Source organism: Maylandia zebra, linkage group LG6 (genome assembly GCF_041146795.1).
Source record: "Maylandia zebra isolate NMK-2024a linkage group LG6, Mzebra_GT3a, whole genome shotgun sequence".
In the NCBI taxonomy this organism is placed as follows: Eukaryota; Metazoa; Chordata; class Actinopteri; order Cichliformes; family Cichlidae; genus Maylandia; species Maylandia zebra.
This window is the reverse complement of record NC_135172.1, coordinates 41,977,704-42,004,462: the sequence shown is the minus strand read 5'-3', so window position 1 is coordinate 42,004,462 and position 26,759 is coordinate 41,977,704. Positions and strand designations below refer to the sequence as shown.

General features: G+C 42.3%; 1 protein-coding gene across 1 annotated transcript in view; it reads left to right on the top strand.

Moving 5' to 3' along the window:
* Positions 1-26,759, top strand: part of LOC101480231 (sodium/potassium/calcium exchanger 3) — a 59,654-nt gene that overhangs the window by 3,825 nt on the left and 29,070 nt on the right. Inside the window, exon 2 of the mRNA XM_004538707.5 lies at positions 2,695-2,826. Within this exon, the coding sequence (XP_004538764.1) occupies positions 2,695-2,826 (132 nt within the window). The remainder of the gene's footprint in view (positions 1-2,694; positions 2,827-26,759) is intronic.

The window sequence follows — 26,759 nt, the reverse complement described above, 5'->3', positions numbered from 1 at the left end:
AACACTACACGCTATCTACACAAGACAACACATTAACTACACACTCCAAACACGCTAAACATCACAAATCTCTCACATCTCCAAACTTGCTCTCTCTCTTTTTCTGCTCTCTCTCTCTCTCTCTCTCTCTCTCTCTCTCTCTCTCTCTCTCTCTCTCTCTTTTTCTGCTCTCTCTCTCTCTCTCTCTCTCTCTCTCTCTTTCTCTTTTTCTGCTCTCTCTCTCTCCCTCTCTCTCTCTTTCTCTTTTTCTGCTCTCTCTCTCTCCCTCTCTCTCTCTCTCTCTTTTTCTGCTCTCTCTCTCTCTCTCTCTTTCTCTTTTTCTGCTCTCTCTCTCTTTCTCTTTTTCTGCTCTCTCTCTCTCTCTCTTTCTCTTTTTCTGCTCTCTCTCTCTCTCTCCATCACTCCTAAAACTTCCCCCTCTTCCTAAACAACCAAATGTCATGTCGCTATATCATTTTTTGATTGGTCGACATGGTGCATTTTTCCACCAACACCAACAGGCTGTTTTTTGTTTTGTTTTTTTATTTTTTGCTCATAAGCAGAGAGGTCTCGCTGCGCTGTCCTTAGACAGTAAACGTGACTAAACTATTGAGGAAAAAACGTCGCGTATATATTATTTAACATGACTTTGGTTTTACGTGGCCTATCAACACAGTTTATAAACTGGTATATATCACCTTGTTGCTTTGTCATCTTGAAGTGGTCATGTGATTGGCTTACCACGACTACTTTATTCATCGTCAGTCAAACAGCAGCACTCATGCGATTGTTTTGCTCCCTGAGCTCCAGGTGTTGTGGGAAAAAGTGATCGTGGGGCAGAAAGTGATTGCGGTAAACTGAAGACGGCTTCAACCATCTGTTTGTTGAAAAGTAGTAACGCCACGGCACTGCATTTTCTTGTTAGTAACGAAAAGGGCGTTGTAACGATAGAAATAGTAATTAGTTAGATTACTCGTTACTGAAAAAAGTAACGCAATTAGTAACGCTGTTACTTGTAACGCTGTTATTCCCATCACTCCCAGTAACACATGTGCCTGACCAAGGAGAAGCTGCACTTCAGAGACATGCTCAATCCTTTGATCTGCATCTTTATGGACAAGTAAAAGATTCCTGACAGGAGAGAAGCCTCCCGGAGCAATGTCCGATGATGGGATAACAGTTATAAAATGGAATCCATTCAGCTCAAGTGATGACGCTTTTAAAGGAAAAATGGGAAGAAAAAATAAAAGTTTTGTATATTTTCCAGTGATTTAACATGCCAATCAAATTCTAAAGCCAGTTATCAGTTGTAATGAAAGAAATACTCATAAAATAAGGAACCTTAATGTACATTTACTGGTATAATAATGAATTGTGTCCTGATAGATTCAACTGGATACAGGGATAGAGGGAGTCTTCTTCACACAAAGGTTAGCCTTGGAGTTCCACAGGGTTCAGTGCTGGGACCACTGCTGTTTACATTAAACATGCTTCCCTTGGGTAATGTTATTTGGGGGGAAAAAGCTGCACGTCTTACGAGTCACAGAGGCCTCTAATTCCTATTTTTCCAATTTTCCTCTACTTTTCTATTTCTAAATTCAGACAAACTGAGATTTTTGTATGTGGCTTTTAAAATCGTACAAACATGGTGTCTGGATGGCATTACCTTGGCCTCCAGTAACACTGTGAGGAATCTTGGAGTCCAGGATATGTCCATCAACACACGCATTAAACAAATATGTAGGACCGCTTTCTTCCATCTGCTCAACATTGCTAAAATTAGAAACATCCTGTCTCCGAGTGATGCTGAAAATCTAGTTTTGTATGTTTGTTTCTTCCACACTGAGCTTTTATTTTATTTTTTTGTTCCATCCACCTATTGTGCAAATAATTAAAGAATGCATGTAAGTGTTGGACTTGGAACTTCAGTGTGGTTCTTGAATTTAGAACCTAGATGTGTTAGACTTAATGTGATTACAGTTTGGGAAATGTTACACCCAAGACTGCTTATACCTCACTTTCACTCCCAGCACCAGGCTAATGGGTTGGAAATGGAGTGAAAGTGGGTACAGAGAGGATACAGACTGGAGACAGACACGACAACAACACGATCTCCCATTGACTCCTATATCCAAATTTGCATTATCAGTTAACCAGGAAGCGTGTCTGTGGACTGTGGAGACCATGCAGACTCCACACCAAGGTTATAATAGTTAATTAACATGAAACTAGAAAACTAAAGCTAAACGTGAGAGAATCTTTTTAATTACCTGAAATAAAAGTTAAATGAAATGTAAGAAAACAGTAAAAGTAACAAAAAAATATTTTACACTAAGCTAAAATTTGTCAACATGGCCTGCATGAAGATGCTTTGGTGCACTTGTTTCAAAACTATAAGAGCTCACTTTGCAAAATCAACACTTTATGCCGTTTTTTTCCTCCAGCCATGTCCAGTATATGTTCAAGCCCGTCTTATGTTTTTGCATGCAGCTGCCTGCCCCTGTATGTCATTTTTGCATTGTAGCACCTTCTAATATGTGTCAAATGGACATCTTGGAGTCTGACTAGCACGAGGAGCAACCTTACACAGTATATTATACAATGAACTTCAAGGTTTTTTAGAAGCAGCTAAATTTCCTTAGTGACAAAAGTTCAGTAATTTGTATCTGGATGTTGCACTGAACCCTCCCATCACTCTCTTTTGTCTCCATTCAGGTTTTGATGTCTCCAGCCACAGCAGCGAGGACCAGGAGAGGTGGATCGGAAGGAGGCTGCTGCAGGACACGGACAACAACAGCAGCGAGGAGACAGATTTACAAAAAGGAACAAAGAACTGCACTCCTCCAGGTAAGACAAGATGAAAGAAAGAGGACACCCAAGTGCGCTCCCCCCTCCCTCTCTCCCCACTTTCTTCTTCCCCAGAACAAAGAGAGGGAGACCAAACCATCCTCACCACTCCCTGTCCCTTCTGCCCACCCCCACATTTTGACTTCCTAATGTGGGGTAACCCAAATTGTGAGGTCAGATGATTTCCCACGAGCGCACGCAGCAGCAGGCGGTGACATTCTGGCTGCCTCAGCGGTTTTCACACTCAGCCTTCGTCACATTTTTTTAGGATCCTGCAGATTTCATTCTCACTCCCTGCACCTAGCTTCCCCTCTCTGTCTCACACCGACTCTCTGTCATTCTTTCCCTTCTTTTTCCCCTCACATTTTTTTTTCCTGGCAGATTTTAAAAGGCAGAAAAAAAAACCCCTGTTTCCACGGCAACCTTTTTGTCCCGTCATCGTCGAACATGTGAGGATGCTTCGTTTGTGAAGTTTCAAGTCACTTTTGCAAGGCTAGAAATCAGCCACTTGTAATTAGTTTTTCGGCATCACATTAAACTGATTGGAGAAACTAAAGTAGCTGAAAAACTGCAGTTCCTCTAATGGCCACTTGAGGCCGACTCTAACAGTGGGTCAGTCCCCATAGACCCCACATGTTAAAATCCTCCTTTACAGCAGCTTTGAGTTGCCACTTTGTGACAGCTGTATCTCACCTATTTAAGACCACAATGAACCCGTGCGTAGATGTTGTTGACACAGACAGCTGGGGGCCATCTTCTACACTTCAACTCTGCTTTTTGGAGTTACTGAAGAGGGTTTGTGATGTTGGTGCCTTTTAGATATTTATTAACATGACAAGTAAAATGGCTTTTTGTGCAGTGCAGACTGTCCAAGAAGTCTGTGATCCTGTTTTGATGAGTGAAATTCTACTATTTTAATTGTCCATTAGCAGGTATCTGTGTGATTCACATATACGCTCTATGGACAAGTCGACAGCTTTCATGCAAACTATGTGTGACCATGACAACCTGCTAGTGACTAAGGACTAATCACAAGGAGGGTGTTGGTATGACACTGTATACCTCCTTGCAACCAATTTCATGTTAGAGCCTGGCAGCAACCTCCAGCAACTGGTCAGGTGATACACATGTTTCTCTAGTGGCCGGTGGTTTCCAGGGGGTCCCTGACCAGTCTCTAGGACTGTGTAACGGGACCTTAACACTTAATAATAATTTATCCTTTTTTACCATAGAGGGGATAAATATTTCTATATCTAAGCTAAAGAATTAAAGCTAAAAGTTTGAGGCATGGAAACATTGACGAAAGGTGAATGGTGACACAGATGGCAGTAGCTGCTAGCTGTCTGCTAGGTTTTACCTCAGCTACTTGGAGTCACCGAACCAGATCTGTGGACTGTGTTTGTGCTGTTGGTGCCTTTTGAATCATTTTGCAGGAATGTGGCTTCCTGTCGGGTTAGTTATATCAGAAATATGTTCTCTAACGAGGCTAGCAATTAGACTGTTTTTATCCAACAAACTGTCTAATGAAGCGTGCAACACTGCAGCATCCAGCATGCTAAAAATGGGAATTTGACTACAGCCATCTTTCATATACAGTCTGTGGGTGTAATGCATCCTTAGGCAACCTTGTAGTCTCACCATCAGCTTCTCTGTTGCTATTTTTAAAAGTAAATGGACTGAAATGAGACGTTCGGTGCTGCTATAAGTGATGTGGAGAAAGGTGACATTTGTCTCTTACCTTGAGCGGAGACGATTGTCCTCCCTTCAGAGGGTGAGGCGGTCCTTGGTGAGCTCGTTAAGCAAAATGGCCATCATCAATCTCCTTTCTCACCCTCTCAAGGTCGTCACTGTCATCTATAAAGAGAGCCGAGGTCAAGGTTCAACTTATTCCCTTCTCCTGCTGATTATACTGTAGCTGTTCTCCTCTCTCTGCTAAATTTAAAGCTCACGCTCCGGTGGCTTCAGCCCCCAGATTCCTCCTGAGGACAGCAAGGTTTTTGCTAAATAACCTCTGTTTTATGAAAGTCTTGCGCCATTCTAGTCATTTCTGCTTGAATCTGGATTAAGGCACATTTGGCGTACTCGTATGAGAACTTGTTGAGTCATCCTACATCTGACCTCTGAGTGGAAATTGTTGGCGTGTTTTTGAAAAGTGCAGGATGTGTAGAAGAAGTAGAGAAAGCAGTACATGTTTGTATTTTATGATGTATTTTATGTAGATCAGTGACATAGTAAGTAGGGATATGAAGGAGACTTATTTAGTACGCTGTCATGGATGAAGCTGTAGTTTGTGTCCATCGCAGACCTGCTATTATTGTTCACTGTAGTGAATCATAAGGAATCTCCAAAGAGGACACACCATGTTATTAGCGGTGGGGCGTCGTGCTGTACCTGTGATGTATGTGAAAATAGTCCGCTGAAGGATAAGACGTCTGGCGAATGGCCTCAAGAGTTCACGAGGCTAGCAGTTCATGGTTGCATTAGCATGAAAAACCAGAATCTTCGCCAACTATCGGTGGTCAATTCACACTCTAGGAAATGAAAGCAGCACGTTTTGATGAATAGAAGAATGCAGACTGATGTTAGCCACTTCTGGCACTTATAAATCTGTTACATTAGAAAATTGTTCTGCAGCCCAGATGTGGCTGCTACAACACACCTGACATCTGGCCCATGTTGGGTGGACCTGTGGATGAGGTAAGCCAGCCAGACACATGACTCAAAGTAGTCTGTAAAGGCCCATAGATAAGTATAACTAACTATATCTGCAGGCAGTGCTTGGGCCAAAAAGCCCATAGCTATCTTAGTACTAAGGAGGAGGTGATCACAACCACTCAAGATAATGTTTGTGATTCCAAGTGCCTATCAGAAGCAGCTCATATACAGTAAATTACTGCTCACCTAGCATTCTGGTGGTGGTGGGGGGTAAACAGTCCCAGGAAACAGGATTTCAGTGCAGATGTGAGGTCTCTAATCAGTTCTTATACCAAGCACTTTCTTAAAATGCTTGGTACATCCTTCTCATTCCGTTGTTATACTCCACACCTGAGCCAGTCGTAATAGTGACAGAGCCCGGTCCAGGATCTGAACACAGCTTGATCTTAGTAAGGGGATGCGCCACATGAGTTAGGGTTAGTTAGTTAGCTTGAACATGTTGCCATAACTCCACCACCATGTCTCCCTTGACTGATCTCGACAGCCCTACCAAGGAGTTGAAGCAGCACTCCAGATGTTAGCAGGCCTTCCAAACTGGGAAATCTGTCTCATGTTGCTCACCCATTCTTTCTGCTGTTTGTCTTCTGATCCAGGAAGACCGTTTACCTTTCTGCTTTTCCTTCAGAACAAATATAGCACCATTAACGAAGAGACCCTAGTATTGCACTGTGCAGTATTTTGATTTGTACAGTGCTGCACACACCTCTTTTTCTTCACATTTCCTTGGAAAATATTAAATGAGTGCTGCACACTGTGAACTCTCTTGGGCAGCTCTTGTAATTTCTGTTAGTAGTCTTCAGGAATAGTTCTCCGGGTTTCTTGAAATCTCTTCTTTGAATTCTTTATCTTCTGTCAGGATGATTCAACACAATAATGTTAATGTCTGGGCTCTGGGGAAGTTTTTTTCTGTTAGTGTGTTTGGGATCAATCAGCCAGCTTTCACCACATGTTGGTTCAGAATCTGACTTTTCTGTGTTCACAATTCCTTTAATTTTGAAAAGATCTCCAACATCACTGGCTGACATTCAGCCTCAAACGTGACAGAGCCTCCACCGTGTTTACAGACGCCTGTAGACGGTCACTGTTGTACCTCTCTCCTGACCAAATCTCACTCCACTGATTTTAAGTCTAGTTCTTATGTCATTTGGGATACCTCCGGCTTTTCTCCGTTTCCTTTCCTGAAAAATGACTTCTTGAAAGCCACCCTGTCATTGATGATTGATTTCTGATGAGTCTCTATTGAACAGTAGATGGATCAGTAGCTAGATTTGCTGCTATTTCTCCAGAAGATGGCTTTCAGATATTGTTGATCTGTAGTAGGTAGTTTTTAAACTTGATGCGTCTTCTTTTGTAGGCCACTTGTCCAATTAGACATTTTTTGTGATGTTTATGTGTGGACACAAAACTGATTCAATCCTCTGAAATCCTCTGAAAATGGTCAGGTACAAGGAGTTGAGTGAAAATGAGTGAAAAAGTAGACAATGTCTAAAGTAAAGATCTTCAGAAAGCTGAAAAACTATTGTTCAAGACCAGTTTAAGAAATAAAGAAAGTCTGGCTCCTTGGAATTAAAATATAAAGTTGTGAACGGGGGTGCAAAATACAGTATGTTAGCTCCTCTTTGCAACCTGTTGTTGTTTAACAGAGATTAGTGTGCTGCACCAACATTATCCCAAATTACAACTTAGACATCCATCTCACAAATGGTCAGGAAAATCTGGTTCCTGATAGGTTGGGCTCCACTAAAAACAGCCTGCTGTGGAAAATGGTTTACAGTTTCCAAGAAGTGAATTTAGACCCGTGTCAATGTGATGGAAATGCACTCAGTTCCTTGTCTCTGGGTAAAGTTCCCGTGGTGGAAACTGGGCTCTTCATAACTTGCATAGTCTCACATCAAAAGCAAAAATTTCAGCATTTCTGAGGATGAAAAGCAGCTGGTGTTTCCATCCATGTCATTGTGCAACTTTTAATTTACTATCGGGACTGGTTTTATTAACTTCCACTCAAACGGCTAATCGAGTGATCAGCTGGTTTCGTGTGGGATCGTGTAGCAGCTTGCACATGCATTTGTGCACAGCAGAGTGTGTGTGTGAGTTATTTCCACAGCTTGCCACAGTGTACAGCACAAGGCTGGCTGATGAGGAAGTATCCCAACATGAGCTCTGTGTTCTGGGAGGATGCAGCGCGGCAGAGGCACTGACTGATTGTTGCCTGAAATTAGAGACCTGCTGATCAAGTGCTCGAAAGATGATGGAGAGAGAGCGAGAGAGGCCCTCATTTGCTAATTTCCCCTTCCAGCCACACATGAAACAAGCTATCATACTCGTCATTACTTCTCTCTTCGTGATTTTAATTACGAGGACCCCGCTGCTTCTTTTTATTTCAGGCACTTGTTTATGCCTTCTTTCCATCACCACGCCATTTTTTAGTCAAGGGGAAAAAGAAAGGGAAGCACAGCCAGTGGCTGGTAGTAACGTTTGAGAATAATGTGTCACCTTTGGTAATTATTTCTTTGCCCATTTGATCTTTTTGGCCATGCTCTGACAATATCAAGGAGAGTTTGCCTAGAAAATGTCTGTAGAGAGGTGGCTGTGTGTTTGCTGTGTAGGTGAGAACGAGCAGTCTTATTCAGAACGAGCCCTCTCTGTGCGGCTCCTGACCTTCCTTTTATCATGAAAAACAAGAGTGTTTCATTTTGGTGACTTTGCTGCCCAGATCCAGCCCTTCCATGCATGAATAATGACAGCCAGTCATTGCTGAGTCACTATTTGATTCAAACTAGTCTCAAACTTGCTTCTTGTTTTGGAGGAAGTATTTAATGGCCATGGACTGCATATAAAAGATGAGTTATTGCTTCCTGGTTTGAAAAGTACCTGAATACTTTCTCATGGCCAGCAGGGATCTATGGGAAACCAGGTTTACTGCTCACTCCAATCTGAGGGCCTCAGGAAACAATTTCCTGATGAGTTTCTGCTAGTCTCCCGTCTTACTGATTAAGATTTTTCGACCTCGTTCTCTTCACATTTGGTTTCCAAACATCACAACAACAAAAAAAGCTTAGCTCAATGCTGTAAGCAGGACCTTACTAACCAATGGCTTATATGGGGTTGTGAAGGTGGCAGTAGGGCTGGGTATCGTCACTGATTTCTAGAATCGATTCAATTCCGATTCACAAGGTCCCGAATCGATTCGATCCACGATTCGATTTAATTCGATTTGATTCGATTCGATTCTGGGAAATTTTGACAGTCAGAAATATTATAATTCAGATCAGTACATTTACATATTTTTGTATCTATTAAAAGGAAGCTGACACACGCAAGACTTTATCAAAGGTGTGAGCATCACAGCAGATGCCTTTGTGTCAAAGTAGCTGAAGATAAAACACAGAAAAACATGAAGGTGATTTTCCTGTTCTGGGATTTTATAAAAATATTCTGCAGTACATCAAAAACGAAAGAAAACCATTAATCAACATATGAACATCACCTCTGAAGTTACAGCGGTTTTATTAGAGACACGGCTAAGCGTTTTGCATTTTGCTTAATTTTAAAAAGTTTAAATTTGTTCAATATTGAACGGCAGAAATTAGGTTTACTTTTCGGAAGTAAGTAAAAGGGAAAAAAAAACGTCGGCCGACAGCGCTGTAAACAACGGTAGACTTGTGTGTAACAAGCAAGCGAATAATGCAGAAAAGAGAGAGAGAGAGAGAGAGAGAGAGAGAGAGAGAGCTGTGCATGAAGTGTGATTTTTATCCTGAAAAGTCAGCAAAAGTCAGAGGGAATTCATGACGATGTTTATGTGAAGCGTGGTTTGGATCTTCTTTTGCTGCTGGTTCGGTCAATATTGTTTGGAGAGAGATAAAACTAACAGCCATATGATCAGCGCAAAAAGGGCGTAAACACACAGCGCGGACCCGCGGATCAGAATCAGCGAGCTGTCGGCTTTCAGCCCCGACCGTCAGCTGAGAAAAGCGACATCTAACTGATCCTGATCCGTCGGCGCTGTGTGTTTACGTCTTTGTGCAGAAGCCGTGCACCTGCTCTCATTTACTGTCTTAGCTGTTTGGTGGTTGTTGAAATTTTGTGATCTTTCACCTGAGATTCTGGCATTTCGGGCAAAATAAATTAATATTAAAAAATCGATTCAGGATTTTAATGAATCGATTTTACGTTATCCAAGCTAGAATCGATTTTAATCGATAAATCGATTATAAAAACCCACCCCTAGGTGGCAGTCAAAGCTGATGTCCAAACATCCCTCAGCCACTTTTTCCAGCTCTTCTAGGGCAACACAAAGACATTCCCAAACCAGCCGAGAAACATAATCTCTCCAGTGTGTCCTGGCATAGCGCTGAGAGGAGGCCCTGCCCGAAACACCTCATCTAAGAGGCGTTCATCCAGAAGACGTTTTGTTCAGATATCCAAACACCTCAATTGCCTCCTTTTGATGTTGATGAATATGGGTTCTACTCAGAGTCCTCCCAAATAACCAAAGTGTATTTCTTCTGCTTGTATCTCCACTCTATTTCTTTGGTAACAGCTCAAGAGCTTAGTTAAGGTTAGGAATGTGGACTGACCAGATTGACACCTTTTTCAAAACCTCAACATCTCAAGGATACTTGCGGGTGAGTGGGAGTTCAACTAGTCAACTAGTGTTTTGGGGTTACTGGAAATACTTTCTCACTTCACTTTTTTAACAGCTCATCCATCCGGATTTAAGTATTAAGTTTGGGGTGTGGCTCCTCTGATTAAATATGGCTCGACATAGGCAGCTGTAGCCTCTACCATGGATAAGACCAGGCAGGATTGAAGGAGGTCTCCACTTAGAGACCATCGAGTACAAAGTGGCTGCATTTTACTTTGATGCCCCTACACCTATAGAGGAAAAGAAGAAAAGTCCACCTTAGAAGAAGTAAATGGGCAACGATTATCCGCAGTAAATCTGAAAAGATGTACGTTTTAAGCTCACGGCCACGAACCCGCACGCTCACATGCACTTCATCATGCAAAAACATCCCCACAGCTTTTCCTTCAGTTTGCAGCACATTGGCAAACAGATTGCTTAATGTAACCCCCCTGAGCATCTCTGTGTACAGTAGCATTGGCTGTGTGATTAGACAGAGCATCTGGGTACCCCGTACACGTGACTGCTCTCTCCAGGGGTCTTTCCCCGGTGGCTGTTATTAAAGTTCCTCTCCACTCAGCTCAGCTCAGCTTCAACGCAATGCTCCATTTTAGGAAAGGAGGTTGCTATGACTTAATCAGGGCTTCCCTGTGAGAAATGTGCTGTGTGTGTGTAGATGAACTGTTAAGAATAGTATTGATTAATGCGAGGGTGCTGGCCCTGGATTCAGCAGCGAGGAGGAGAGGGTGTGCTGTTTTGCTTAGCGTGTATGTTCACAGATGTGCACATACATACACAGGGGGCTGGAGGATGCCCTCACTTCACGTGGGCATCTTGCAGCTTCCTCCCCACGTGCCAGAGGTAACTGAGTAAGCATCACCACAACACAGCTGATGAATTAATCAAGGCAGAATCCAGTGATTTCTCCTTTAATGTCTAACAAAAGCCCTCCAATCAAAAGCAAAACTGACCCAAAGAGGAGTGATTTCCTCAGAGAAATCCATTGTTAAAATTACATTAATAACTGTGAGTGGGTTGCATATTAACAGTTGCAGATGGAGGCAAAGTTCTTTCATAACTGCCTAATGTGCAGATTGGGAAAGTCATCTTGTCTTGTTATTGCAGGAGCTCCGTGCTCGGGGGAATAAGACCAATCCATCACAGCAATTAGCTGAGCAGAAACTACCCTCCACATCAGCTCCTCCTGGTTCTCCCTCACTCTGCGTCTCCTGCACCTACAAAACTCATCCAACGTTACATTTCATGCTGTTTTCCTCTCACTTTGATTGTGTTCATCCGCTCGCCACGTGTGGAGGAAATCTTACTCCTGCTGAATTATAGAGCTCAGGTTGTTTGCCAGCAGCGAAAGCGACTTGACACACCTTTAAAGATTCATCCTGCTGGTTGTGACTGCGACTGAGCAATGTTGAGGCTGTTTCCTGAGCCACGAACATCCCTCTTTACTGTCGTGCTCCCAAAGCTCCCACGTAAAGTTTTGCTCTGAACAGCACACTGGGTGTACAAATAAACTTCTTACCGAGCTGTTGGTTCTTTGATATGCTTCAGTTGTTAAAGTTTGGGTATTTTGGATAAAAGCTAACAGAAAATAAGAAAAAGTCCTGGACTTGAATCCTGATGTTGTAGTTAAAGTGTTGCTGTTTTACATCCATAGGATGCCAGGAGATTTTTAAGGGTTTTTGGTGCTCTGGGGTAGATCCTGAAGTCACTGCGCATATTACAGATCTCATCTGGCCTATAAAAACCTTGGGATCCATCAAATATACCTGGAAATAGCAGCTGGAGGAAAGGATGTCAGGAATACCATGTTTAGCTGCTGTCGCTGTGGGACTATTGGGATGGATGGATGGAATTCCCTAATAAAGAAAGTACTTCTCCCTCATTTTAAATTGGTGTGACACTAACAAAGACTCGTGGTTTGCAGTAAATTTAAAAACTGACTTCTGTGGAGACAGTTTTGAAGCCAGGCGGCGTGTATGTGCCACACAGCAGCACCTAAAAGATTAAAAGAACAGAGAGTGTTTGATAAGGTGTTTGATTTGCTTTATGGGGATGAATATTTCAATCTGTCAGATTGCCTTTTCTGAGGATGAGCTCTTCACACAGAGATGCCAAGCGACCAGGAGGCTTTGATGATGACTGACAGATCCACGGCTCCCGAATGGTAGAGCTGGCAGTTTCAGCTCTACCAAGGGAAGCATTTGTAAACAGCTAAACTGAATTATTGTCCTACTGAAAGAAAGAGAAGTGATTACACGTAAACATAAATAACAGATGGATGTACAGCTGATTATAAAGTCCTGTCTGTTCATAGCTTTGAAACATCAGCCAGTGAAAACTGTATCTGGTTCCTTACATGTAAAATGCTGGAGATTAACTGCTGATTGAAAGGACGTGTGTGTGTGTGTGTGTCATATCTCCATGTGGCCCAAAAATTGGAAGTTTATTATACTTATGGGGACCAAAATCCTGGTCCCCATAAGTTTGAAGACATTTTTGAGACTCAAAATGTGGCTTTAGTGACGGGGTTACACGTGGTTATGGTTAGGCTTAGAGTAGGGGTTAGGGTTAGGCATTCATTTTTGATGGTTAGGTTTAGGGAAAAAACAGGACATCAGAATATATCGTCAGAAATAAATACATCATTAAAATCATAAGTGTCGACATCATCAGATAAAAGGCTGATGTGCTGCCTCGGACCTTCGTATGGTTACTTGAAAAAGCCTGAACAAGAGTTTAAACAAAGTAAAGTTGTAAAACAGTTCTACCTAAGTCATAGTACAAATGTACTTTTACTATACTATGTACTATATAGTATTATCTACTATACTGTGATCCAAAACCCCCAAATCGCATATACTTAATATACAACTATACATGCATCTAAAGCATAAATAATTCTGATGCACAATCATATAAATATACTGTTTGTTCAATTGGTTAAAATGAATTTATATAAATGACTGTTGCAGCTCAAGATGATCGTAATCAAGGAGATGCTGCTAACTATAAATAATAATACAGTGTGTTATATTTTTGGATTGATATTTTTAAAATCTACAAAGTAACAAGGAAAGTAGTAAAAAGCAGAATAACATAGAGCAGTAAATGTAGTGAGTTTAAAAGGTCCTATCGCTGCTCTTTCAGGCTTTTGTGACCAAGCCTGAAGTCATTGTGGACCAAGATGAAATATTTTTAACTTGCACAGATGCAGATTGACATCATGTGGCACCAATTCAGTGAAAAAAAGTCTTTGCATAGACTTTGAATGTAAATGTGTTGCACAGAAACTTCACGTCACATTTGTGGTGAATGCACACCAAAGACCCTGCCTTTATTTAGTCTTTCTGGGACTGAAACACAATGAATGAATGATATTTAATGTAAAGGCAGGACTGTAAGGAGCTTGGAAAGAGAACCGACTCTACTTCTTTGAGTTTCTTAAAGACTTTTCATCAGAGAAGCTTCTTCAGTTCTAAAACCAAATGCTGGAGAGTCCCAGGTGTTTAAACCTTAGTGGGAGTTGTCCCTTCACACCAACGACTGTATCTCATCACGTCAGCCAAGGTGTGAAAACCTCAGCAGAGGTTTTGGGTGAAACCTTGCCTCAACCTATAAGGTGATGTATTGTGTCGTAAGCTCCGCCCTCTGTTCAAGGATGGTTGTTCACAGCGGACATAGATGGCCTCTTTCAGTCCTCTTTCAAGCCATCTGTATTATCCATCCAAAATGTGAACATTGGCATCCTGGAAAGAGTGACCTTTATCCTTCAGATGCAGATGCAAAGGTCGCTCTCTTGAGAATGCCAATGTTCAGATTTTAGACGGAGAAGACAGACGGTTTGAAAGAGGACAGAAAGAGGGTGATTTTCAAACTGAGCATCAGAATGGGAAAGAAAGGTGATTTAACTGGATTGCTGTGGTTGTTGGTGCCAGACAAGCTGGTCAGTATTTCATAAACTGCTGATCTGGGGTTTTCTTGCAGAACCATCTCTATGATTTTCAGATAATCGTCCAAAGAAGAGAAAGTATCCTTTTTTTTTTTTTTTTTTTTTTGAAGAGAAGAGAAGAGAAAGTGTCCAGTAGAATGGCCAAACCGATTCAAGCTGACATGAAAAGCAAAAGTAACACAATTCACACAGCGTCAGCAGAACTGCACAGCACAAGACTGGAAAAAGGTTGCCTAAATAACAGTAAAGAGAATAAAGGAGCTATTGAAGCACGTTTCTAAATACTTAGAGAATTTGATGGCTTCCGTGCAGAAGCTTCTGGGTGGCTTCACTCAGTTAGAAACCCTCCAAAGCAAAGCTGACTAATTTGACCACAGCACATCTAATGCTTTCACTGTGTTTTTTTTAACTACTTGTGAAACTCTACCTGTTTTTATCGAAACCCGGAGCTCGTTTAAAAAACCACAAAGTCCACACAGAAGCGTCCTGGCAGGGTTCAGACCCTTGACCTGTTTCCTTTGAGACAACTGTGCCAACCACTGATCCACCGTGCTGCCTGTTGTGTTATTAAGGCAGAAATGTGCTATAAATTGAAGTAAAGGAGGTAAAACACCACGAGATGCCACATGTAAACTGACTTAAACGTCAATGAGATCAGGACTGCAGAGAGGTTCTGCCTGTCGAAGTGTCCAGCAGTTTACTGAAAACTGTCAAAAGCGATTTCCTTCACGCTTCCTCACAGGCGTGCAAGATGCATTTTGGTGTGAAGCAGTGAACTTGATCTGAGCTTTTGTTTGTTTACAACAAAAATTCCTCAGGGTACCTTTAATATTAGATAACATCTGCCTCCGATGGGAAATGAAGTGACACACATCTGTAATGCAAGACAGTCAATAAAGCAGAGTAATAAAAGAACCCCCAACCAACAGAATATTTACTGTACACTCAGCTGATTGTGCGGTTATGTTAATATACTGTCGAGAAAACCCGGGTGAGTCAGATTGTAATTAAAAATGAATAAAAAGTGTTAAAAAGATTCAAGAAGTGAAGGAAAAGTGCAGACGGTGTAAATGTGAAAGTTATTGGTCTCTAACTTTGGATGCAGTACTGTGTCGCCACAGATGTGAAAAGATTTTCTATTCAAAGCTAAGCTGCCCTCCTGCTGAGGTAATGGGAATGTGGGTACAATCTCCTCCTCCAGTCACTCATAAGAAAAATGTCAGCACAGAACTAAAACTCTTCAGATGTTGTTCTCGTGGTGCCTGCAGGTTTATCGAGAGAGGACGAGGGTTGTGGTGAAGCTGCAAACACGTGTCCCCTCTCCAGTGACTGATCACAGGAGTCAACCTGAATCTCAGAGTCTGTTGCCTTTCGTATGTACGTGTTGTCAGTTACTGTATGAGTGGAGTTTGAATCGCTGCTCTCATTCATCTGATCTAAATGCAGCAGTTTTGCCATTTTTGTTCCACAGAGATGAGTCACGAGGAGGTAAGCTCCAAACAGACTGAACCTAACCAGCTCGCTGGGCCGCCTGTGTTTCCATGGTGATATACACTGTTTAACAGTGAGTCACCGTCAGTATGCCCAAACTTTGCACCGTGTTTGCACGGATTGATCTCGTTGACGTGACATGAAGGGATGACGCTGGAATTGGCTATTTTAGAAACCGCAGGAACCAAAAACTTTCAGCTGGTGCCACCTCAGTGAAGAGATCTTCTGTGCCAGAGCTGATAATTGGCGCCTTCACAGAAACCGCCTTTGAGATTACACCATCATCTTGTGATTTCTTGTTTCATTTTTTTTTTGCATCAGCTTTATACAATACATACTGATAAAAAGTTTCAAGAGCACATCCATGAAATCACAAGCCTTTGTGGATTTCAATATGCCCACAGACAGTTTAAATGGTGGGCGGAGCCACTGTGACATCACCCATTGGTTTGTGAAATGCTGTTTCAAAACCGAGGAGGAGCAAAATCAGCTGATCTCAATGCCAGCCTACGTCAGCTGATGGCTCAGGTGATATGCTTTACCCTGCCTGCAGCTGCTGCACATCTGCAAACCACTTTGCAACCCTACACCCCCTCAGCTGTTCCTATTCATGCTGCTTCAGACTCAGTCAGAAATGTTCTCGCTGCTGGGACGAGCAGGTCCCAGAGCAGACCCACAAAGCCAAATATAAATTACTGCAGCCAATGTTCTTTTGATTATAGTGGTCCTGACTGACTTGCAGCTTCATTTCAGCTGTGCTGGCATCGTTTCTAACCGTAATAACAGCTTTGTACTCGCCAAGTTAATCACTGAGATCTGAGAGGACAGTAACAACAAACAAACAAACACGAGCTGCTGGGTTTACTTCAAGAAATCATTTATTTCAGTCCAGTGCAGACTTTTTATCGTAAGGGATGATGGTACAGTGGTGATTTTTGCAGCAGATTAAAACTAAAAAGGTGATTTGTTTCCCAGCTTGTAAAACCTCTGATGTTTTTTTTAACTCTCGTCACTTCATGATGGGCTCTGATGAATTATTGCAAAGGGAACTTGTTTTTGTGTTTGATCCATCAGTTACCTGCTGAACTAAATCAGAGAGAGCCTGACGCAGCTTATCTTATTAATGCAGCAGAACCTCACTCGTGAGTGTGCGTTGTCTAGCTGAGTGATGCTGCATCACTGTTTGTTGAGCCTGATTTTTACTAATGCTCATATTATATTTCAGGATGTATTCCTTAATTGTAACAGCAGGTTTAAGGTGAGGATATTATCCCATCCTCAAGAAATACATCAACTTAAAACATAGCTGTAGCAGAATAGATATAGAGGCATTTGTTATTAATACAAAGATTTGTCATGCTCAGACCATGCATGCCTGTAATATAAGTGTGTGTCTGTGTTTGTGTGTGTAGATGTTTGTGGAGACACTGTGTTCATGCTATAAACAACGCAGCAAGGGACAAAAAGCAGGAGCCCTTAAATGTCACACATTACTCAGCACAATAGCCACGCTCACGACATGCGATGTGTCAGCCCACATCATCGTCGCCCACTGAGCATGTGCAGAACAGGCCCCAAGCTCTCCACGTGCGCTCGGCGTACACGCGGGATGTACGGGAGGATGAGCCCTCACGTGTCCCCATGGGTGGGAATGAAACTTTAATCGTTTGTTTCTTTATTTCGTTGTTTCGTGCCGCGATGCCTCTGCCTGTTGTCCTCGTGAGTGCGAGATTCCATTAGAGCAGGTGACAGCGACCGTCACTCCTCTTCGTCCTGTGTCATCATTACACTCTTCCCAACCTCAGTCAACTTAAACTCCCAGAATGCCTTGCTCCAAGTCATATGGTGCAGCAGCTAAAGTTAGGCAGCTATTTTAAGGATCTGTTTTGCATTTAAAAATGTTTTCTCGTTCTCACCCTTCCAGTTTTTTCTGTCACAACAGAGATGCAACGGTTAAAGGCACATTTCAGTGTTTTAGTGAGATCGAGCACACTGCTCTCCTACAGAGAGCTTCACAACCCTGAGCTGTTTGCATTTGAAAGAGATGACTGTGTTTACGCTACAGCTGAGCGGCTGTGCATTTCACAGTAAATATTAGCCCTTTTTTTTGTTTTTTTGTCAGACGATTGAGCCACGCATCAGTGATCTTATTCCCTTCAACTGAAAACAAATATGTGTTCACGCCAGCTGTGACATGGTTAGTTTTTTCCCCTCTTTTATTTAGAGATTTCTCCAAAGAATAGCTGAAAGACAAAGCTGATCAGATGGCATGTGTAGCAGTCTGTCTCCGCTCGCGGCGTGCTCCGTGTGGAGTATCTCGTGCAGGAGGCGGCACACAGGATGGCCACTCTCGCCAGCTGTGAATACACTGGACTGTTACCCTGAGCTATTCTCACATCAGCTCAATATCACATCACACAGATGATCTTTTTACGATTCTTGCAGTTTGAAGGGATGTTATACTGTCATTACTGTTATTATTTTACAACTTTTATTCTTCTGGCTGTTTGTAAAATATGAAATGTTTTAATGCCATTATAATAAAGATAGAAAATCACACAACTAAAGGATAAATTATCTGCTCTTAGGCTCTCCTAACAAATGCACTTTAAAAAATAACTCCAGTAGGACTTGACCTTTAAACTTTGTAGCACAAACGCTTCTTCCTTCATACATTTGTTTAACTGCTTATCTAATTCAGCCATAAAAGGCTAGCATGTATCCCAGCTGTCATAGCGTGAGAGGCTGGGTGCATCTGGGCAGGTCGACCACAGGGCTGACACAGTGAGAAAAGAAAAACGTTCTCACCTACAGCCAATCAACCCAGAGAACCCGGAGAGAACCCACACAGGCACCAGCAGAACATGCAAAGTCCACACAGAAAAGCCTCAGCTGGCAGGTTTGAGCCAAGATCCTTTTGCTGTGAGGCGACAGTGCAATGAAATCATTGTGTGCCTGTTATGCTTTTATTTTAGATGCATTTCCCTTTTTGTTTAACCAGAATAATACACCAGAATGAGGTCTCGTGCTGGGTTGAAAACGTCAGGGTACCAGTTTATACATTGGGAAAAACTGTACACCTGCTCTGCATCACGTGTTTTCTCATGACCACATTTATTTCCACTACGTTTTGCAGTCGTTGCAGGACTCTCTTGTGGGTTTTTTGTTCTTTTTTTGCATTATTTCCTCTTCAGTGTGGTCAGTGCATGGGTGGTGCTTGTGTGTGTTTTGTCTTTGTTGCACAAAATGAAAGAAAGGTTCCCATGAAGAAGTTCTGACTGACTGATGATGGAATATGTATCATGTGATTGTTTGTTACCGTCTGGTATCGCTGTCAAATTTCCTCTTTATTCAGCATCATAACTTCTTGTTGTAACTCTTCTCTAATCATGTTCCTGTAAAGGTTGAGCCATCTTATCTTTGTTTGCAGATGTTAAGAGTTCATGTTTTTGTTCACTGTTCACTTTTTTTGTGGTTTTCAAATTGAGCAGAAATTTCTTGGGTTGTCAAAGTCAAGAATTCACATGATCATTTGTAAAGTATCGTGAATCCGTTTCTGATGAATCTGTCTGTATTCGTGAGTCATATTCTACAGGGGACTTTATTCATGCAGTAATCACTCAAAGTAACCCCGTATAGGTGTGGCGGTCTCTCACGTTTCTTGAGCTGAATCATTCCCTGCTGATTGGCATTCTTGTGAAGTTTTGGGAAACAATGTTGAAGCGATCTCCCTCTATCAATTCAGAAGTCTCATGAATGTTTTTTGTGGCTGTTGTGGTCACGTTGAAACAGCCACACGCTGTCCTGGATTGTTCTGCATGGTTGAGGATGCGGTAGAGTCCCAGAAGTGCTGTTTGAGGTAACAATATGCACTACTTTAAAAACATAAACACATTCACACCAGAACAGCAAGTGCTGAGCTGAAAACAAGCCTAAAGCAAAGGTAAAAACCTACCAGCTCTACTCCAGCTTTACCCGTTTACTGAACCCAAACTGTGCACCTGCTCATCATCACAGTTTTATTTCATTTTTTTTAAACTGGCCACCTAATCTTTTAGTCAAACAGGAACAACTCAGTTTAGACTCCTTCTTCAGTCCTCACTGCAACTATAGGCCAGTGTGAGTCTTTACTCTACATACATGTGGCTAAGACCAAACACCTGTTGACTGGTTTACAGAGGAGGCCCCCGCACTCTGTCTGATTATAGTGAGTCTGTGGCAGTGCAGCAATATAAAAAGTCAAACCAGGGATTGTTCTTTCCAATGAGTCAGTGCTTTGATTTTCTATGACTCACTTTTTGCTGGTCTTTAAAACTGTATCTTTAAAGGAGCAAATTGGTGAGGAATGTTTAAGATCAAAAACCAGGGTTTTGAGTTCATGGACTTTGAATGCTTATTAATAATTTTCTCTAATTTTCTCTTTGTTTGTTTAAATTTTCACTGTCACCTCTTTACAGAACATAACTAGAACTTATAACTAGAGTTTCTTAGTTTGATCAGTTTTTCTCTGTTTTCTTTTTGTGTCTTTTCTCTGTGTTTAGTTTATTTCTGTGTCTTGGTTAGTTTTCCTGTTTAGTTATTGTTACTTAATTGCTTGTCTTCTACGGCTGGTGTTGTTTTGCTTTTAGAATAGAATAGAATAGAATAGAATAGAATTCAACTTTATTGTCATTGCACATGCACAGGTACAGGGCAACGAAATGCAGTTTGCATCCATCCAGAAGTGCTTTAGTGATATAGGTATATTACAATATATATTAGCAATAGTATAGATATGTAAGTATATTACAGAAATGGGTCTATTATGGTATGTTATAATGTACACGGTATGAAGTATGTTGTGAATATTCTATAACTATAAGTATGTACAGGCTGTAGTGAGTACAAGCTATGTACAGGCTATGAACAGGATATAAATATGAAAAACTATACAGAATATGAAATAAATAACTTTACAGAATCTGGGATATACAGCTATACAGAAATGGGAACTATGCAAGTTGTAAACAGTTGTAGGATTAAAGATTATCGAATGTACAGAATGATTATTTACACAGAGCTATACAGTAGTGCAGTTAAGATAAGTGAGGGTGTAGATAGTTTCTACAGAGGCTATATAAAGTGCTAGTGGTTGTGAGTGGTGGTTCAGTCCATGTTATTATTGTGTTTTATTTTACCCCTATGATTGCGTTGATTGTGTGCACCAAGAGGTTAGGAAAGAAAAAGTGGGATATAATGAAGAAAATAGGAGTACTGGGCAAAAGGAAAAGGTTTATAGTGTGTTGTATTTGAGACTGGAATACTAGGGAAGAAGAAAAAGATGGAAGGAGTACTTTGAGGAACTGTTGAATGAAGACAATGAGTGAGGAGGATGGATGGAGGAGAGTTAGTGAGTCAGGAGAACTGAGCATTAGTACGGTGGAAGTTGGGTGTAGTAGCAGAGAAGATGTGCTGCTCTTCACACCTCTCTGTGGAGTGAGTTAGTGGGGAATTCATTAATGGCATTTTTACGTATTATTCATCTTCGGTGCAGCTCTGCAGACTTGCTAATGGAGATCAACTGAGGCATTATTCTGCATAAAATTGTCACCTTAGTAACCATGTAAACGTTTTGCTAAATGACAGTCTGATCAGAGTGAATAATTCATTGTGCAACAAAGTGAGAAAAACACACAGGTTACAGACTGCAGAGGATTTCACTTGTGCAACAAAATATCACAAAATCTTGTCATCGGAGTCTTTACATCATCGGTACTATACAGGTCAACGGATGTTTAGGATGGGTTTCACAGCTTCCAACAACTGCTCACTCTGTCAAGGCAACACACCTGACAATCACATCCACGCTCTTTGGTTCTGTCCACCAGTTCAGAGACATGTGAAGACAAAGTTTAAATGTCATTTCAGACACTGAATGTTGGGGTGGGTGTAGTTTTTCCTCTGCGGTGGGGTCGGGTGGCCCGCCCCATGCTCTGTGGTGCTGCTGCTGTGGGCACCCCTCTGGAGGAGCATGGGCCCCCTGCCCTTGGTGGATTCCCGGGAATGGCGGTAACGATCGGGGTCAGCGGGGGAGCTGGGAAGGGGTATGGTGTTGCTGCCCACCTCTCAATTTTAAATACATGTAGACATTGAGGGTTCTTAGGAGGGGCCGTGGGGTGGTCTGCTTGTCTCCACCCCAGAGTAAAGGGAACCATCTCCTGGGTCTGCAGACTGGTTGGCCCTCTGGGGGTGATGGTACCTGGACCTGGGGGTATAGAGTATGTGTGGGGAGTGTGGGTGTGCGTACAATGTTCATTTCTGTGTGTCTTTGTATATTTGTGGATGAGGATGAGAATGCATGTTTGTGTCTGTGTCTATATTTCAGGTCAGGTGTTAGACTCCACCTCTCTTGGAACATCTCAGACCCCCCCCCCCCAACGTGTAGGGGCCTATCTCCTCTCACCACCCTCCCTGCCAGTGGCGGATGCCCCCACCTGCTGGTGCGTTGGTGGTTCTCTGTGGGTTGGATGCTCTAGTATGTACTTGCTCACTCCTGGTGGCTGCTTGGTGGGGACTGGCCCCTTGGCTCTGTCGGGCCCCTTTGGGGGTGTGGAGGGCCCTCGGATCTTGGGTCTCTGGGCCCAAGCCTGATCTACTCTGCCGTAGTCGGCTGGTCACCACAGCCCCCTGTGGCTTCTGCACCATGGTTGCTGGGTGATATCTTCGTATGTTTAACTCTATAAAAGGATTTCTTTTTTTATTTCAAACTAATTTTCACAGTGAATAAAAATTGGGACCACACAAGACTCAAGTCTTAGTGTCCTGGTTGAAAGTCATGTGGGCTGGAAACAGTCATTACACTTGCACTGGTAGGTAGAAGAAGAAAAAAAGATGATATGATTCTTGAGCTGGAGGACGTTTTGGTCCATTTAATTAACACAGACAGGATTTGGTCCAGACTTGGTCCAGACAGCAGGCTGTCCATGTTGGGCTGAATGATTTAAGCAGATTCTTTTAAAAAAGGAGAAAAATGTGTGGCCAACTGCCACACTTCTTAGTTCAAAGAGGATGGAGTTCCCACCTTGGGTTGGAATGAGTTGCCTCCGTGTGTCGAGGAGTTCAAGTATCTCAGGATCTTGATCACAAGTGAGGGAAGAGTGACGGGCAGGTTGGTGTCTGTAGTGATGTGGACACGATAAGGGAACTGAGTGTCGAAAAAAAGCTGAAAGAATTGAGTTTCCTCCAAGAGGTGGCTGGGCTTTCCCTCAGAGATAAGGTGAGGAGCTCAGCCTTTCAGGAGGTTTAGACCATGGAGATCTGGCTCTCCAACATCGAGATCGAGACCTAGCCACACATTCATCACTTAAGTAGGCGATACTTCATCACCTGCTGCTGCTCTTTGTGGATTCAGCCAACTGAATGCAACAAGATATAGACAGATGTTACATGAGCCATCGTGGCTCAGTTTCCAGTATGAGCATCAACACCTTAAATTCAGTTTGATGTCTGCTACCCATGATGCAACACTGACCATGAACATCACAGCTGGTCTGCACCAGTGAAACAGACTGCTTTCCTGCAAACTTCACCACAGCGTTGCAAACTAACCAGTGTTGCCTACGAAAACTGACCGATCCTTTTCATGCACACTTTGAACAACGAAAAAGTTTGTTTTCATGATTTTTCACAATATGAATAAAACCTTCATGCACATGTTCAAAAACACTCAAATGAATGAGAACATTACATGAATGAATTTACAGTTTAGCAAATAACAGTGAGCCGTTCCTACTTTTAAAAATAGTCTGTTTTGAAAAAAAGGTCAGGAGTAGAAAGTACAGATATTTACTTTAAAATGTCAGCAAAGTACAAAGTATTTGTTCTTCGTTGCTTCCTTAGAGTTTCCCAATATTAGCTGGAGGTGTTTGAGGGAAACAGTCTGAACATCGATTGCTGCTCAAATTAGGAACCAAAGCTTAATAAAAGCCAGAATTGAAGAACTTGCTCACTAGAACAGTAAAGTAATCCAAACAGGCAGCAAAACTCAAATGTTACAAGAAAAACTTGAGTTAGTGTTTGTGTTCTTCTGGATATAAACTAAACAGAAATCTCTTTGGGTCAAATTTCTTACAATTTTGCACACCGAGGGAGAAAAAGTACAGATAACTCAACGTGAGTAAACTCCAAAAATTTGTATGAATTAAGTCAAGCAAATGACCTCGCCAGCTGTTTGTTCATGCTGTCCATCTGCTCTCTGGTCTGTGCTGCTCTGCTGCCTCTCAGTCTGTCATTTCCACACACACAGAAATCCTCTCTTCAGCCTTGGCTCCAGAGGTCGGTCAGGTCTGTACCAAACTGTATAATATGCTCAGTCATCAGAACAGCAAAACAGCATCTGCACACACACACAAACACACGCGCACACGCAGTGCACTTCAATCCAAATGGGAGCCTGGCATTCAAATATCCGAATTCCAAATGCAGTTAGACAGCCCCCTCTGCTTATCATCTTACACCCCCCCACACCCGCCAAATCCAGCCAGCCAGTGCCTTTGCGTTTCCATGACAACAACCTGAAACTATTATATCATCAGTAAGAAGGGAGCAGCGGTGGAATTTTGCACTCATGCTCACAAACTCGAACAATTTTTGCACCCACTTCCCAAAATGCTTCCCCATCCCCTGCTGAAGACTTTGCTACACAAGGTTTTCTTTTTTAGGAGATGTGGCATCATCACCTGGTAGGAGTAGGTTTTGGGGAGCATTGTCCTGTCAGGTGAAACCTTACTTTAAGGAGGCTCGGCGCATTCACTGAAGTGTCCCTCAGTTTGGGATTAACAGCAGAGAGGACGTATCCGTAATGAAGCCATCACATGAGTGCCAAAGTCTGCAGATCATTTGCTGTCAACTTTTTCTAACACAGAGAAATCTTTGGAGAGTAATTATGCAAAAAATCTGTTTTAATGTATCTTTTGGATATTTTAAAACTGAGTGAGTTGCAATTCAGCATTAAGGCAGAAATACTTGTGTTTATACAGTCTTGAACCAACATTTAAGAGCATCTGAAAAATGGCAAACAAATCGTATTTTGCATGGTTGGATCTTAACAAGGTTCCAAGTAGAGCTTCAACATGCAACAAGAAGAAATGGGAGTGAGACAGAACATTTTTTAAGCATGTAATTTATTGAAAACAGCGCTTAAACTCAAACAGGCTGTTTTACAGCTGATCAAAAGTTTAGGACCACATGCCTCTAAAAGGCCAAACCTGTGCAAAAATGTGGATTCATTTTCATTTCTGTCAGGTAGTCACACTGTCATGACGTTCTGGTGTTAAAGGCAAAAAAAACATTCCCTTTTCGAGCGTGGTTGATAAACACAGCACGCCATCTCTGCTGAGGTGGGACGCAGTAAGACAGTCATTGGGAATTTCTTAAATGGTTTTTAATGTTACTGGCATGACAAGCAGATCCCACCTGAGATGTTTTCTATGCGCCACAGTGGAGGGGGCGCCATAATGGTCTGGGGTGCTTTTTTCTTCAGTGGAACAATGGAGCTTCACGAAATGCCAAAAGGCCACTGGCTATGTCTAGATGTTGCAGAGAGCATCCCTCATGACTGAGGGCCCTCATCTGTGTGGTAACGACTGGGTTTTTCAACAGGACAACGCTACAGTACACAATCCCCGCAGGACAAGCGACTTCTTCCCGGAGAATAACCTCACTCTTTTGGACCATCCTGCGTGTTCCCCTGATCTAAATCCAAATGAGAACCTTTCGGGATGGACGGCAAGGGAAGTTTACAAAAATGGACAACAGTTCCAGACAGTAGACGCCCTTCGTGCGTCCGTCTTCACCACTTAGAGAAATGTTCCCACTCACCTCATGGAAACGCTTGCATCAAGCATGCTGCAAATTTTTTGAAGTGATCAACAATGACGGTGGAGCTACTCATTACTGAGTTCGTGTTTGGAACTTTGATTTCTGTTTTCGGGGGGTTTATGAGGTTTTTTTTGAGGGTGTGGCCCTAAACCTTTGATCAGCTGTAACACAGCCTGTTTCAGTTTAAACATTGTTTTCATAAACTGCTCTTGGAGCCTTGTTAAGATCCAACCGTGCAAAATATGATTTTTTGCCATTTTTCAGGTGGTCTTAGGGTGCCTGGAAAATAATATCGTATTAACATGTTGACATGGCAAGAGTGCATAACCTCAGACAGATATACACACGTTATTCAGCTTGAACTGACTAGACGATTGAAAGTTACACTGACTTCGTAGTTCACAAAGTTATCATGATCCCAGTCATTTTGCAGAAAGAACAGGCAGAAATTCCCATTATTTCATCCACAATACGACTTTCTTAGGATTTGAAGTGTGCAGTCAGTAGAGGAAGCATTGCATTCATGCAGACACGTAGCGATGCCATGTAGCTCGACTGGGCTCGACTGGATCAAGCAGCAACTTCTGGGTCTGAAAAGTGAAGCAAGCTGAACCTGTCTGTCATTTTTGTGACACTGGGTTCGTTTCAAACATTTTTAATGTAATTATTTGACAAATAACATGGCTGGCTGTGAAATTCTAGTATTTTTCAGTCTGTTACTTGCTAACTAAACTTATTAGCACTCCACACTCTCAGCCAAATGTGGTAGCATCTGAAAATTAAGTGAACATCCAGCTGTTGCTGCTGATTAGTTCTGTGTAACTAAGCTATGCGTGTTATAGCTAATGATGGCATGAGATGAGCGAGGCAGTGGTCCAGAGCAGAAGTGGTGAAGGAACACAGTCACAGTTGGGGCAGAGACTTTCCTGGTTGCTTTTTTTATACTTCACCGGCAGAGATTTCAAGAAGTCCCCAAAGACTTCAAGCTTTACTCCACCTTTCAAATTCCAGCTCCATGCCGGTTATAAATAAACATGAAAGATGGAGAAGGTGGGGGTAAAGATGGTGAGCGTGGACGTCCACTGGGATTTGTACAGTAGATGTTTGAAGGAGAGTTCCAGGCCAAGATATCAGCGCATGCCCTCACACTTCACCTCCTCTTTGCTATTTCCCTTTCTCTATAAATAACACACACACACAGTTTGTTAGTCAGTGCAAGGTCCTCAATGGTGCTGAAATCACGAGGCAGCCGAAAAACATTTGAACATTTAGTAACAA